This window comes from Anomalospiza imberbis, chromosome 4 (assembly GCF_031753505.1).
Source record: "Anomalospiza imberbis isolate Cuckoo-Finch-1a 21T00152 chromosome 4, ASM3175350v1, whole genome shotgun sequence".
Lineage (NCBI taxonomy): Eukaryota > Metazoa > Chordata > Aves > Passeriformes > Viduidae > Anomalospiza > Anomalospiza imberbis.
In genome coordinates, this window is record NC_089684.1 from 41688167 (window position 1) to 41703012 (window position 14846).

General features: G+C 36.3%; 1 protein-coding gene across 2 annotated transcripts in view; it reads left to right on the forward strand.

Annotated features, from left to right (window-relative positions):
• The window catches only part of INPP4B (inositol polyphosphate-4-phosphatase type II B), a 321293-nt gene that overhangs the window by 165944 nt on the left and 140503 nt on the right, over positions 1-14846 (forward strand). For both annotated transcript variants that reach the window (XM_068188034.1, XM_068188035.1), the window contains 3 exons: positions 2872-2951; positions 10852-10963; positions 12883-12955. In XM_068188034.1, coding sequence (XP_068044135.1) covers positions 2872-2951; positions 10852-10963; positions 12883-12955 — 265 coding nt within the window. The remainder of the gene's footprint in view (positions 1-2871; positions 2952-10851; positions 10964-12882; positions 12956-14846) is intronic.

Consider the following 14846-nt stretch of genomic DNA (forward strand, 5'->3'; position numbering starts at 1 on the left):
CAGAGCATTTGACGAAGGTATTGGGAAGTAATTTTCTGAGAGGGCTAAAACCTCCCAGATAATATGGACACCTGGTCGAGGTGGGAAAGGTTGGTCCTCCTAGAGCTGAATAAAAGAACAAAGACCACTTGTTGCAGGTATCAGATCTGTCTGCAAATATGTAAAACACCTGGGGTTTAAATTTTTAACCTAAGGTGTTGACTTTTCTGCCTTACTAGGTCTTCCTTGGCATAGTTTTCAAGACTTCAGCTAGTGTTTGAAAAATCTGTAGTTTGGCAGCAAGTTCAATCTTAGTAAAATAATTAATATGTTTTGACTTTTCATATAGCTATTTTAGAGACTCTTCTCTTTGGCTAGCTGAGATTATTTATCAAGCTACTCAAGGCACATATCTTAAGATTTATTGTTGTGTCTAGCACACTAGCAAAATTCAAAAGGAACGTTACTCTACCATTAGCATTACAGCAGTAATTTTGCTTAAAGCCTATTTTTCAAGCCTTTCCAAGTCATGTGGGCAAAGTTAGATTGGTTTGTAGACTACCAGTTCAGGCCCCAGGGTGGACTATTGGTATCTAAATCACTATGGAAAAAGTATTCTCCAGGTTGATATTAAACCCCTTGAACATTAGCATAACTCTTTTAATTTGGGTCATGGGATCATTTAAAATTGTATTTGATTTTGCAGATAGCTCTGTGTTGTCAAGCAAAGAATTTCTTTTTTTTCTAAATAAGCATAAAAATATGAAACAGAGAACTAAGTAGAATGTTTTAAGCCATTAAAATCATTCACCTGTAATTTCATGACACTGGAGAAGTAGATCTGATGCTTAGACATGTTTAGTGGGTACAATGGCCAAAGCTCCTTGACTTTATGAGCGCAATGTAGTTGTCTCTTGGCTGTGGTCACATGAGGATTCTGACTTAGGATTCTTAAATATATTTATGGTTCTATTTTGCTGCAGAAAGAAGCCCCAGGTGACCAAACCTTATATCAGTTTAATTCCAAATACCCCTCTTCCCCTTTCCCAATGGTCAGGTTTCAAATACAAGCACTCAAATGTCATGAAATGTCAGAGTAAAGGCTGCCATAGAGACACAGTGCTGTGGAATGCATTCTTACAGTATGAAGAAGGATATGCTCTTGGAAGAAGATAAATAATCTGGGCTAAATGTGTGACCACAGAGTTTTAGTGTAGAAACACTCTCATGTTCTCATCTAAAGGAAGACAGAACCATCTGTGTCTTCACTCCAGCAAGGCTGTGCATCACCATGTGCTGCACCTGGATGTCTTTTCTGTAGAAGCACCTTTCATTTTGGCACTGAAAACTAACTTTGCTGATCTTTGCTTGTGTGGCTGTATTATTTTTCTTCCTTTCTTCATGTTCATCACTTCCCAGATTCACTGTTTTTCCAGCCTTCCCTAGACTCTCAACTTGTCTCTTTTTTCCTTTGCTGCTTACATGCTGCTTAGGAAATCTAAGCCTGTGCCATTGATGGGAACAAGCCATACCTGATGACTCAGTTTACCAAACTGCGGACCTGCAGTTTGCAGTTTACCAACTGCAGTGTTGGTTCTTGCCTAATTTCAGAATGGGTTTTTGAATTGTACATTGTATATGGAAGAAAACTTACCTTAGTGTAGAGCTTTATTTTTTGCATTCCAACACTCAACATCCTGCTGGCTTTTCTGAAAAAAAGCTGGCTGAAAGGTTTTTTTAACCAGAGGAAGTTACTCTTCTCAGCAGCGACAAATTCTTTTCTGTTTTCCCTGAAGGGAACGTTGCTCTCTGTAGGCAACCTCTGTTGACTCAGAGCAACTTGATTCTTCTTTAATTTGTATATCCAACAATGTATATAATTTCGCCTGGAATTCTAATTTGCCATTCCAACAGTAAACTTAGTGTTATGTAATAAATATCAAACTCTGTGTCCTTCTTACTGTTTTCTTGCAAAAAATTAAACATAATGTCACGATCTCATTACAGTTTATTTAGAGCAAGTGATATTGTGTTGTATATTTGAAAGATAAATTGATAGAAGATGGCTGTAGGCTGTTAGTTCCTTGCCCATTTTTCCCAAGGCTAAAATACTACTGCTGGCCAAGCTGACAAAATGGGATTTCAGCAATGTCGAGCAGGATATGAGCAGAGGTTAAAAAATAGCCAAAGTGCAAAAGAAGATTTAACCCTTTTTCCTCTTTGTACTTTCTTTTTAATATATGATGAATGATTTTTATAGAAGAAAAAGATACAGTGATGTAGCTTAATTTAACTTTAGGCATTCTAGTTGCATTATGACATTTCTCTGCAGTTTTAATGTAGTGAATAGGTTACAATGGTCATAGAGGAAAACAGTACTTAAAACATTGCCAAGAACTAGAGAAATATATTATTTCTATTAATAAACTTGTTCTGTACTCAATTTAAAAATACCTTCCTAGCAAATACATTCATATTTGGAATACATGGATGGTAGTGCCAATGGCTTGAGGAAAAACTGTAACAAGAACAATTTTGGTAAAACACCGAAAACTTAGAACTTCTTGTAATCCAGAAATTGGAAAAATAGGAAGAAATAGATGTACAATGTAAATACTTGTACTGAATGAAAATTTTCCTGTGGCTGTACATCTTACAATCTGTTATTTTGTCAGGCTGTTAGACTGTTCTTAATGGAAAAGAGAAAGGTTCCTGCCCATAAAAACTGATAATTGTGCTGCACAAAAAAGTGTCTAGTGGATAAAGTATCAAACTGTTATATTGAAATGCAATATTTTTCTAGGCACCAAAGAAAAATTTTCAAGTGCGAGACCAAAAGAAGTAACCGAAATGAATGAATATGTTATCCTTTCTTTCTGCTTTGATTTGTAGCGAAGCTTCCTGGGCTGTGCAACTTTTAGAGTAGGAGATCTGGTAAAGTCAAAGGATCAACAGTTGATCCTTACCCTCAGGTAAGTGTTTCCTTCTGTTGTAAATCACAGTGAGTTACTAACCCTTGTAATTTCTCATCCAAAGAATGGCACAAAGGTAGGGAAGAGTCTGCAGCACTAGTCAGATGAAGAATGGCTGAAGGAGTTGGCAGTGGTTATCCTGGAGAAAAGTAGGCTCTCAGTGGAGACCCTATTCACCCTCTACAACTACATGAAAGGAGGTGTTGTGAAGTGGGGGTTGGTCTCTTTTCCCAAGATGTAGCAAGTCAGAGGACAAGAGAAAATGGCCCCAAGTTTCTCCTGGTGGGGTTTAGATTGGATATCAGGAAAAAAAATCTTCACAGGAGGGGTTATCAAGCACTGGAACAGGCTGCCCAGGGAAGTAGTGGGGTCACTATCCCTAGAGCTATTTATTAGACATGTAGATGTGGCCCTGGGGAACATGAATTAATGGTGGACTTGGCAGTGCTGGATTTATGGGTTCAGTCAATGCTCTTAAAGGTCTTTTTCAGCCTATACAATTCTATGATTGATGCTTGACTGTGTTTTTAACTCCATGTTCCATCAGGTATATTAAATGACAACTTGAAGTGCTTTTAATTCTGCCATGTACAAATTCAAAATTAAACACCAAAATTAAATATCAACCCTATAACCTGAAGCTTCCCAGGTGCCAGATTAGAAAAGGTAATTTTATACTATGATAACCTATGGAAGAATTGCAGGGAACTTGGCATAGGAATATTCATTCAAAGTTTCCTTTAGAAAGGAACATAAGAGCCTCAGTTTTGTTTGGTGTGTGTGGTTTAAAGAATTAACAGTGTACAGTTTGGTTTGTTTACTAGGCATGCTTAAAGAAGGTGGTCCTAATTTTTGAAATTATTCTCCCATGTGAAAATGCTTGTGGTCTCCTAAGCTCACTGTTATATGCAGCCATACTGAAATTGTAGGGGGGTTGTGACGTACGACTCTAATCAGTGACAGGGTACAGAGCTGCAGAAGGGTCAGAGACAATGTTCAAAACCTAGGGCTGGGCTGAGCAGATACATCTTAAAGCTGTGCACTGAAGGGAAAAAAAAATCATTTATCACCCCTGATGCTGTCTTGCATGGCTTAAGATAAATGAAGATACTAATCAAAACCTTGGAAGGTTAGGGGCAGCCTTTTAGATGGTGATTTTCAGAATAAATTAATTGGACTTTATATACTGCAGGGATTTTATTGAGCTGATTTTTGCAAGTACAATGGAGGCTTAATTGGGATTACTGGCAAGGTACAATTAAACTTCACAGAGCTACTGCTCAAGCTCCATGTGTCTGCAAAGGCAACATTTTGGGAGGAAAGAAGCTGTGACTGGGAGAACTGAGACACCAGCATATGTTGTGCCTGGGATGTTGTACATAGGTGCTGTGGGAAAGTTGTGTTACATTTGTTACCCTGAGCGCAGAAAGACAACTTTAATTTGTTTTAAGGAGCAAAGTATGACCCATTCAGAGATTTTTTAGGAATGGAAATTTCTTGAAGTATTTTGGCACATGCTTTCCTATTTCAACAGGAGTAGTTGTATATGAGTGTGTAGTTTGCAGGGCAAAGTTAAAGAAATACTTTGATTTTAATTTTTCCCAAACAGAAAATGCCATGCCTGACAGAAAGATAACTTTGTCTAACAAAAAAATCTGATTTGATAAAATGTGAACTGACTGTTCCCTATGGGAATCGATGGCTAGGTAAATGAATTCCAGCTTACTGATTGTAAGAATCTATTCTTGCAGGAATTCAAGTTGTCTTTAGCTCTTTGGGATAAATTTTCCTACTCTGACATATTGAAAATTTGATCTGAAAGATTGCCTCCAACAGGTGGCACAGTAATTGACAGAATGGAAAGCTTCAGTTTCAGAGTAAGTATGTTGTATCTCAGCCATTCAATTTGTAATCAAAAAGTTAAAATGGAAAACTCACAAGAAATAGATGGAAAATTTGTTTGTAATTAATACTTTTAGTCTTGGTTGTCCTATTTGTTCAGCTAACACTAAAAGACAAATATGCTGATTAAATTTATTTGCAGACACATTAAATGGTTGGGTTTAATCAGTTGGATTTTTTTTAAGAAAAGCATCCTAACCTTTCAAAAGTTTAACCAGAGCAGTCTGCTAATTTAAGCTTGCTTTCCTCTAATCACCCTGCGGTATTAGTACCTCTCAGGAGGATAGAGACTATATCAATGGGCATGTCAAAGCATGAAATTCTATTTAATTCTTATTGATATTCTTTGGATAGGAGTTTATCAGGGCATGCCTGTGATTGAGATATTCCTTTGTTAGATTTAAAGTAGAGATTTAAGGACCCAGAAATAGGTCTGTGGTGTGCCCTGTAAAAATTGGTGTAATTATAGCATCTGGTTAATTTTTAACAGAGTTTTCTTTTTGTTTTCCTTTTTTTTTAGTTATTATGTCTTTCCATTGTCTTTCTGAGGTACAATGTAACAACATAAAAGTGTTTTCAAAGGAACATTCTTGTATTTTTCTGTTATTTTGTGCAGAGTGTACAAATTCTTACTGTTGACACCCCAAGCTCTATTCCATTTTCCTACCATTGTACCTTAATAGTGATTAGGGACACAAGTTACAAAACCTCTGCAAAAGAAGTTTTTCTTTTGATTGTCCTTTCTTCTCCATAAAGGTGCCCTAAACTGATGGCTGACTGGTTTTTGGTAGATCTCTGCGCGTGTAGCTAATCATCAAAAGACAAAAAGGTCGATTTGTAGAATTACTTCAGTGTACACAATAGATGTTGTCAGAGGAATTTAGTTACTAGCAATTTTGGGATTGCAGTTTCCAGTAAAAAGAGAGATGCTTTCTATAGACTTGCGTGTTTCATTTTGTAATGATAATGTAATGTCACTTGCTTCCAGCTTTCTCATACAGTTGTGATGATGAATGGCATAAAATGGGCTGTTGAATGCAACAAAAGTATTTTTCAGTGGGAGAATATTTCTTAATATTGCTATATGATACAGTGTGTCATTAAAAAAATAAAATCATTTATTTTTCTTTCTAAATGAAAGAAATTTGTTTTTCTTTCTAAATGAGAGCTGGGTATACTGGCTGATAATTTACTAATAAAAGCTGATTTTTTTTAAGAAGATTTAATTTTTAAGTTCAATTTAGAGGATCTTTTACTATGCCTTTCGGTTAAGAACAGCATAATTTTTACCATGCCTTTCAGTTAAGAACAGCATACTGAAATAACCCAATTCTGGGTTGTGTTTTCTTTGGGTTTTTTTGGTTTTTTTTTTTTTTTGTTTTGTTTTTTTGCTTTTTAGTTTGTTTTTTTGGGTTTTTTTTTTCTTAGTTGAGGTCTCTGTTTTTTTGCAAAGAGCTAGCAATCAGTACTTCTATTAGCCCCTTTCCCTGTGGTGGTAGTTTGCCTGTTTCCAGGAAGGCCTCCTTTATCTTAGGCAATTTTTATATGATTTCCATTTAGTTACATGTAAGAAGTAGCAGAGGAAAAAGACAACAGTGCTGTCTTGTGTTCTCTGCAAAAATAAGGTGCATCTACAATAGATTCTCTGGGAGATTGTATCTCTGTCTGTCAATCATGTACTATATAGACTTCTTCAATCATGTGTCAATGCTTAAGCTCCTGGACAATATCTATTTGTCTAGATATCTAATTTTAGTTGTCTTCTTTTCATTAATCTTGGACAGGACTGAACTTTCTTTAAAAAAAGGAGATAAACCTAGCTATTTTTGACAAAAACGTCCTCTTAATTTCCCTCTCTCCTAACAGCTTGTAGTTCAGTGGGTCAGAAAACATGTAACTGCTCTTCAGTAGTAGAATATTCACAAAGTTTAACTAACTAGAGAGATCTGGAAAGCTGTGCAGTAATTTCTGCAGTCATTTATGTCTTTAGCATAACTTCCCTAGCAAATGATGACTATAAAATGCTATATATTTAGCTGCTTTCCTCTATTTAAATTCAATGGATATCTGTCTATAACTAGTCATACTTGGTCTCCCTCCTGAAATTGTTTCTTGGCTGCTTCATGTTGTGTCATCCACCTCAGGAAGCTGGTCAACTGCAGCTTGACTTTATAAGTCAGGCAAATCTCCAATACAGTTGAGGTGAAATGTGTTCTGACATGAAACTTAATCAACTACGCATTGAAATAATGAAAACACAAGGAAGTGAGCATTGCAAAATTTTGTTTATTTATCTTAGAATGCAACAGAATTTTATTTACAGTTGTATTGTATTACAGTGGAACCAGTGTCGATTGTTGTAATAGGCTTCACTGTGAATTCACAAATAAACATTTTTCTGTAAGTACAATACTTTTGTGCTTGGATATACCAAAATATAATATACCAGCGGATAAATTAATTTTATGACAAAGTGGGTTAGCCTTTGCTAATTGCATTTATTGTGTTTAAAGACTGGAGAAAGGGGTTCCCTGCTAGACTCAGTTGTGCAGTTTGCTTTTCAGGCGGTCACTTTTTCTTTTATAATTAACACAGCCATGCAGACCTGAAGTCTGCTTCCTTTTTTTCTTTGTGTTATTGAATATTTTTCTTTTTTTTTTTTTTTTTTCTTTGGAAAAAAGATGTATGGCCATGGGAACCAATTAGCAGGCCTAAATTTGCATATTCAACATGTAGTAATGAGACTTGATGAGATCACCATCGGAGGCAAATGACTGCTGTTCTCAGTCCATCTAGCTCACTTACTTTTCCATCACTAGCTTATTACTGTCTTCCGCTATGGATGCCTTGGTCAACACTTTATGGCCAGAAGTAATAAGGTGGGCACAAATTCCTGCTGCTCATGGTGTTACTGGCTATCTCCTTCCCTCACATTTGAGGGAGCTAGTACTGACCTGGGGATCCTTAAGGACTTGGGATGGTAGAGAAATCTATTTCAAATGCAGATGCTCTGCTGACAGGTATCAGATGATTGCTGATCCTTGTCCCAGCGTATTAAAAATATCAGCAATTTTCCAGCTCCATAAGCCAGGTGGACTTTGTCCCGTGTATGGGCTTTTAATGTTGATACTGGCTTTATTCTCTTTGCAGTATCCCACATCCCAACTCACCCTATGCAGGTTGTTAAGGTGCAGTCTTTTGTTCTGTGGGGATATAGTATCTCCTCTCTTATGACTGAGAGCAATTTGATGCAGGGATCATCTTCACTTCACCATGTGAGTGCAGAGTGTCCTTCTCAGCTTTATTAAACTACAGCAAATAAGCTGATTTCATCCTAATGCATTATGAAGTATCCTGAAACCAAGTAATTCTTTCTCTGATGCTGTGTTGAACAGTGTGTATATGTGAGGCTCTTCACATCTCTGCGGGCAAAGGACATGAAGTGTGTACATACGTGTGTGTGCTCAGTAGTGTTAGTGCAAAGTAAAATTATACAGGTTTTTATCCTACTAAAGTTCTAAAGTTTTATCCTACTAAAGACCACTAAGTTTTTTGGTTTTGTTTTTGTTTTGTTTGTTTTTTTTTTCTCACTGCATCACTTCTGTTTCTCTTTTTTAATTTTCTTTCAAGTGAAATTTTAATCTCATATTACTGGAAAGTTTGAAATGCATGTCTTCAAGTAGTTGAAGACTGTCACGCACTGCTGGTGTTTTTAAAATCACAGAGTCCGACACTGCTCACAGCAGTTTTGCCCTGGGCATTTATAGAGCTCTCTGTTGATTTGTATGCCTATAGCATTCAAAAGAAACTTTGGTTTTGGGATTTGGTGGCTTTGTTGTTGTTGGCTTTTTTTGTTAAATTGTGTCTTTATATTTCTGTTTGGGAAGATAAGAACTGGATAAAGAAGTGCAACTACAATGCAACAAGTCCCACTGTTTAGTTTTATTGTGTTGCATTACCTTCTCTTACAGGTAATGCATGTTCCCGATTGTAATATTGCACATGTATTAGACCAGAACAGGAATGATTTTGAGAAGAAAATAATAATAAAAAATATGTAAAAGTGAAATTACATCAATCACTGTTTTTAAACCCATACAAAATACGTATTACTCCTCATGCAGGCAAGCCATGCAGTGCTCACTGTCATACTGGGGCCAAGCTTTTAATAACAGCAGCAAGGGAAATATTTAGGATTCTAAAGAACAAGAGACAAGGACTGGGAAAGTGTAGCATTTCCATTTTAGTGGAGCAACAGGCCTTGTTGGCTTGGGTCAGTTTATTCACTTGACACTTTGATCAGAACTCCTTAAGCTGATGAAAAAATTTCAGTCTTATAACCACACACTTTGGCTTTTAAAGATCTGTGTGATTTGGTGACATCTGCTGTATTCCCTTTCTGCTTGGGAATGCTGTAGTGCATTTGTTGGCAGAGCCTAATTTGGGTGCCAGTTTGACACAAGAAGAAGAAAAGAAGTGAAGTCAAACCACAAGGCTGTAGCAACCTAGGGGAAGTTCTTCATTCAGAAGGCCTTTAAATTGTTCTCATGCATTTCAAAATTATTACATACTTCTGCTCATAAGCACCATTTGGACACTGAAGACATTACTTTTCTTCTGGATACTTTGTTAATTAGTATATGCTTCTTCAATTGCAAAACTATCTGGAACTGGTTCATTTTTAATAGTTTCTTTATTATCAGTAATTAATTTGGCTTAGAGCAGATGAAGTTTTACACATGTAAAATATGAAGAATTAAGTTTATTTTGCAAGGTTTTATAGATGACCAGATTTGCATAGTTGCAAGATGAGTGTATTCTACTGAGTGCATATTAAAGCCTAATGGTTTTCAAGGAAAATAATTATTTAATTTGGAAGCTTAGGGGTAGCTATTTTTTGAGATTTTACTGTAGGAGTTGGACTTGTTTACTCTAATAGGTCCTTTCTAACTCAGTATATTCCATTATTCTGTGGTTTTATGATTTTATGACATTGAACGTTTCTGTGTATTCTTTTTTCCTGATTCATCAATCTGCATTTCCACTGCTCAGAAAATACACAGTATTGCCCCACACATACTTGTTTTGATTCTTCTTCCTCGCTGTGTTTTTGTAATTGTGCTGAACTTATTCTCATAATTTCCTTTTTGCCTATTTTTGCTTGGTGCCTTTTGTTACCCTTTCCTCATTATTATGAAATGATCTGTTACTCTTCTTTCATTCCTTTCAAAAAATCCAGCTGTTCAGAATAAGCCAGGGGAGATAGACTGTGCCATTAACCTTGGTGCTGTGCTGCCAGTGAAAGCTGAAAAAGTATTTTGGTATCTTTCAGGAGTTTAAACCCTTGTTTCTTCCAAAAGGTAGTCAATGATACTCTTTTCTTGGAGATGTACATCTGAATTGTTATTTGGTTTTGATTAATTGAAAGTAAACTCTTTATGGAGATGATAATAAAGGAATTCGCCTGTAACTGTACCACCATTCCCATACAGTTCAAGAAATGGGATGGATTCTGAATAATTTCTCTGTGGAGGGATTACAAAGGGAAATGTGATGTTCAAATTAGTTTTGTTGTTTTGGTTTTGCAGGGGTTTTATTAATACACTATGTCCTTTCTTTGCAGATTGTTAGGAAGCAAAGCCAGTACTCTGCAGTGGGATTGCAGATCCTAAGTGGAATATTGGTGCAGTGTTACAGCCCTTTATATCCAATGGTCCACAGACAGGATAAGGTCTAGAATGAAAACTTGGCAGTGTTCTTGGATCCATGCACCATTTATAGCACTTACCCATCCTCAGTTTTGTGATAAAAACTTTCATTGTCCTGAGAAGTTGCCTCATTGTTAACATTTGATTTGTGATGGTAAATAACCAATTCAAGACAGGTGACTGCAGCTTTACAGAATAGAGAGGGCACGAAGTATTTACTGATAATATTTTAATTGAAAGAATTTGATGCTGCAAGTGACCCAGTGTCATGGGTCGTTTTTTTTTTCCAGAACATCTGATGGTGGAAAGACAGTTGGTACCATTGAAGTCAATCTTGTGAAGATGGGAGAGCTAGAGGAGGGGGAAACAGACCACATCACAGCAGATACTCAGGATCAAAAGGTAGAAACTCAGTTTATTGCACGAAGTTAATTAGAGTGATCAATTGTACCAGATGCCTAAAATACTAATTACCAAATTGGGTTAAGGACTTAAAACAAAATTTCTGGAGTAAGTACTGTGTACACTTATCTCCCTCAAATAAAAAAAAAACTCATGAAAATGTACAGAGTAATATTCTAACCTGAGTTTCCTAGGCCCTTTCCTTCTTTAAGAAAAAAATAGCTTATTTTTATCTCAACTGAATGTATTTGATCACTTCTGATCAAAAACTGTCCAGAGAGATGCCATAAGTACAGCTTCTTTTTTCCTTGGATAGCTGCTCTAGTTTCTGCCCTTGAAATCCTGTTCATGTTGATTTTTATGTGTAATCTGTGCCCACAATACTGAAAAGCTGGGAAGAATGACAGACAGGCAAACCAAAGAAGAGGTGAATTCCCTTGCAGAGGGGAGGTTCATCTGCATTTCATGGGAGCACACAATTTTTGTAGCCCTAACACGATGGTTTACTGCTTAACACCATGGTATATTCTGTTCTTCATGAATAAAAAGAAAGGAAATACTGCTACAGGGAATGCAGTATTTTTTTGGTTTGGAAGTTACATATAAGTCTGTTTTTTGATTAAAGGACACTATTTTCAATATCTTTTCTGCTTAGCCAAACCAGTCTGCTTTTGCGTCAAATTCTAAGTGTAAATTTCACACTTTTTTCCACTATTTATCTCAGAGGACTTCAATGCCTTTTTAAAACAGTAGATGAGTGTGAACTGTTCCAAAAAGCCAACAAATGCCGTGAAATCATTCTGATTTTGACCTGTAAAACTTGCACAATAATGAGCTGTTTTTTCAGCCTTCTCTTTTATTTTGATTTTCTTCCACTGCAAAATGTGGAATGAGACTCCTTGCAATTATCTGAGATGTAATTAATGAGCTCTGTCTGGCCTGGGGGAGACAGAAGGCTTTAATAGCATCTTTCCAGGGGTTTTTAATACTTGTAAAGAGAGACCAGACTCATGATCGATGTATTTTCTGTTGTCTTGGAGTCCTTGGTTTGTACAAATTAGTTGTAGCACAGACTTTGTTTATATGTTGATAATGAGGATGCAATTGTGAGAATGTTGAATTATTAAATTAATGTAAAATAAATAAGTTTTGATCTGGGTTTGCTCAGTTTTAGATAAACTAAGGGCAGGAATTTCTCATAGAAGAGGAAGGTGATGGTTAAATTCATTTTCAGATATTGCCTGGTAGAATGTATATCACGTGTTGTTCTCTGCCTTATGTTCTCCACTGAACTGGTGGGAACTGGGGAAGCCCTAGGAACAGAGCTCCCTCCCTATGACCTTTAGAGACTCCCATTTGTTTTCTGGATGAGGGTAGGAGGCGTACCTCCTAATCTTATCAAAGCAATATTCCAGTTCACTTGTATAACAAATTACTTCAATCACAAAATCTGAGCACATTTTAAGGACTTCTTCGTGCTTCTTACTTCTCCCTTGTTTAAAAATTAATGAAGTGTTTTCTTGCACTGTGCAGGTGAAAACTGCTTTGCCTAAAGAAACCTCTTTGAAAGCACAAAATTTTTCAAAAATTGTTTTAAATTAAAGTGCCCTATTCTTATAATAAAATTACTTACTAAGCTAGACTATTAATACCTCTCAACATTTCTGCCATTATACTGGTAGGAATAATTTCTGTTTGTTATGGAACAGCTGATCATATTTTGTCGTTTTCTTGGATATAATTCTGATTGTGTTAGAGTATCTTGGAACAGAAATATAAAAATAAAAATGTGAATTATTATTAATACTTGGAAAGTTTATATTATTATCAGTGACGGTTTTCAGCCTACCTCTTATAAACTGCCATGGATTTATTTCAGACCCCTGAATGTCACATTTGTGATTGTATTTCTTTTGCAGTGTGCATTGGTTCGTGAGTGTACAGCCACTGAAGGCATAAGTGGGAAAGACAACCTGCCTTCCTTAGATGCAGGTAAGAATTCCAATATCTGCAAGAGATGGTTATTGCAGCCCTACGTCGGGTCTTGAAGAAATTGCACAGATTTGTAGCAGAGCTCCTAAATGTCTCTTCAAATGCTGCACAGATGTTTAAGTTCAGCGTTTTAGTGTTTTATACATATTTGACATTATCATTTTACTGAGAAATCTGAATAAATGTGTGTCAATTATGCTTTTCTGAAACATTGCTGAAATCTCCATCTCCTACATCTTTACAGTTCACTGATTGTCAAGACTTTCAGCGACTTCCATGGGCATGGAATTAACATCATAAGTTTGTGTCATGTCATTGCATGGCCTTCTTTTAAATAATTATGCATTATTTGTAAGCGAATACCTGGGACAATCAATGTCTCTCATAGCTGATGAAGTGGCAGTTTCGGTTTGATCTGGAAACTATCTGTCCTAGAATGAAGGGAGCTGTTGGCAAGGCATTCTCAATTCTAGGTCAACTTGGGGATTGAGTGCATGGTGTTAAACTATATCTATTTTTCTTTCATTATACTGAGAAATATTACATGCTGATATGCTGCGCCATAAAACTTTTATTAGCCCAAGTTTATGAATCTCCATTACTCTGCAGTAACAATGTCACAAATAAGTTATATGGGTCATCTAAAACCACAGTGCAGGCAAGAATTCTGTGTTTGCTGCATACAATTGAGGAGTAATGTTACTGAAGTTTTACAACTTTTTAAAATCTTTACTGAAACTTTTTCATCTGACTTCTCTGATAGGGTAGACTTTCTGAATCAACTTTGCAGTGTGAAGGAAGCACTAAAAACTGCGAACAATTAAGTTCTTCCATATATGCATGAATACTGTATTTTTTTTCTGTGAGTTGTTGAGACTAGATCAGGAACAGAAAAGGTATGTTCTACAGAAATACCATTTATGTTCAACAATTCAAAGTGAGAAAGATGTTAATTGAGAATTTCTGAATGTGCAGGAACTACATCTGGCTCCAGAAATTCCTGAACTGGAAATAGCTGGAGGCAGGGAGGGTATTTTTTGTTTCTTGGTATCTATTTATGGCTTTTCTTGGAGACAAGATACAGAGCCAGTTGGAGGATTTGGTCTTACCCAGTGCAGTTCTTTGATTCTGATATATGTAATCCAGATTAGTGGTACTTGAAGAAATGACATTTCTGTTCAGAGAATGATACTGATTCATGACTGATTTTTTTTTTCCTGTTTGTTGCCTCTGTTGTGTAGGTTTGATTGGGTTTTTTTGTTGACTTCTTTGTAGGTTGTGAATGTATTTTGTTGGAACTTCAAAGGTAGATGTCAGTTTTAGGAATATTGAAGTCTAGATCAATTTGTTAAGAGCATTTCTATGTGATTCTATAGTTTATCTAAACAGCGTTTTCACCTTTGTTATTGTCGTATACAAACACAATATAAAACCAAAGCCCACCCAACACTACTAGGATTTATAAAGTCAAACATACCGTGGAGAGCTATTTTTTTTTTTTTGTCATTTTTTGGGTTGTCAGTTTTTTTTAATGAATTGAGGGAAAAGAGGTGCATATGCAAGAAATGACAGCATGCAGTATATTGGAAAGAGTTTGCATTCACAGGAAGTTTTTTTTCTGATAAATAATTAGTCTTCAGTCTGTTTCTTGTATTTGTGACTTTCTCTTCTCGTGCAGCATTGCCTCCACTTTACTGCTGACACCAGGCACAGATTCCAGGTTTTGTCAGTCCTACTCTTTTTATTGAATTCCTGATTTCTTTTCTTAGAAAAAATTTTAGCTCTCCTTTTATACTGTCAGCCTCTTTCCCCAACCCATCAGACATCTTGCCCAGCATGCCTCTGTGACTGGGCTTCATGTGGATGAAGGCTCTCTGTATTGTTTGGAGAC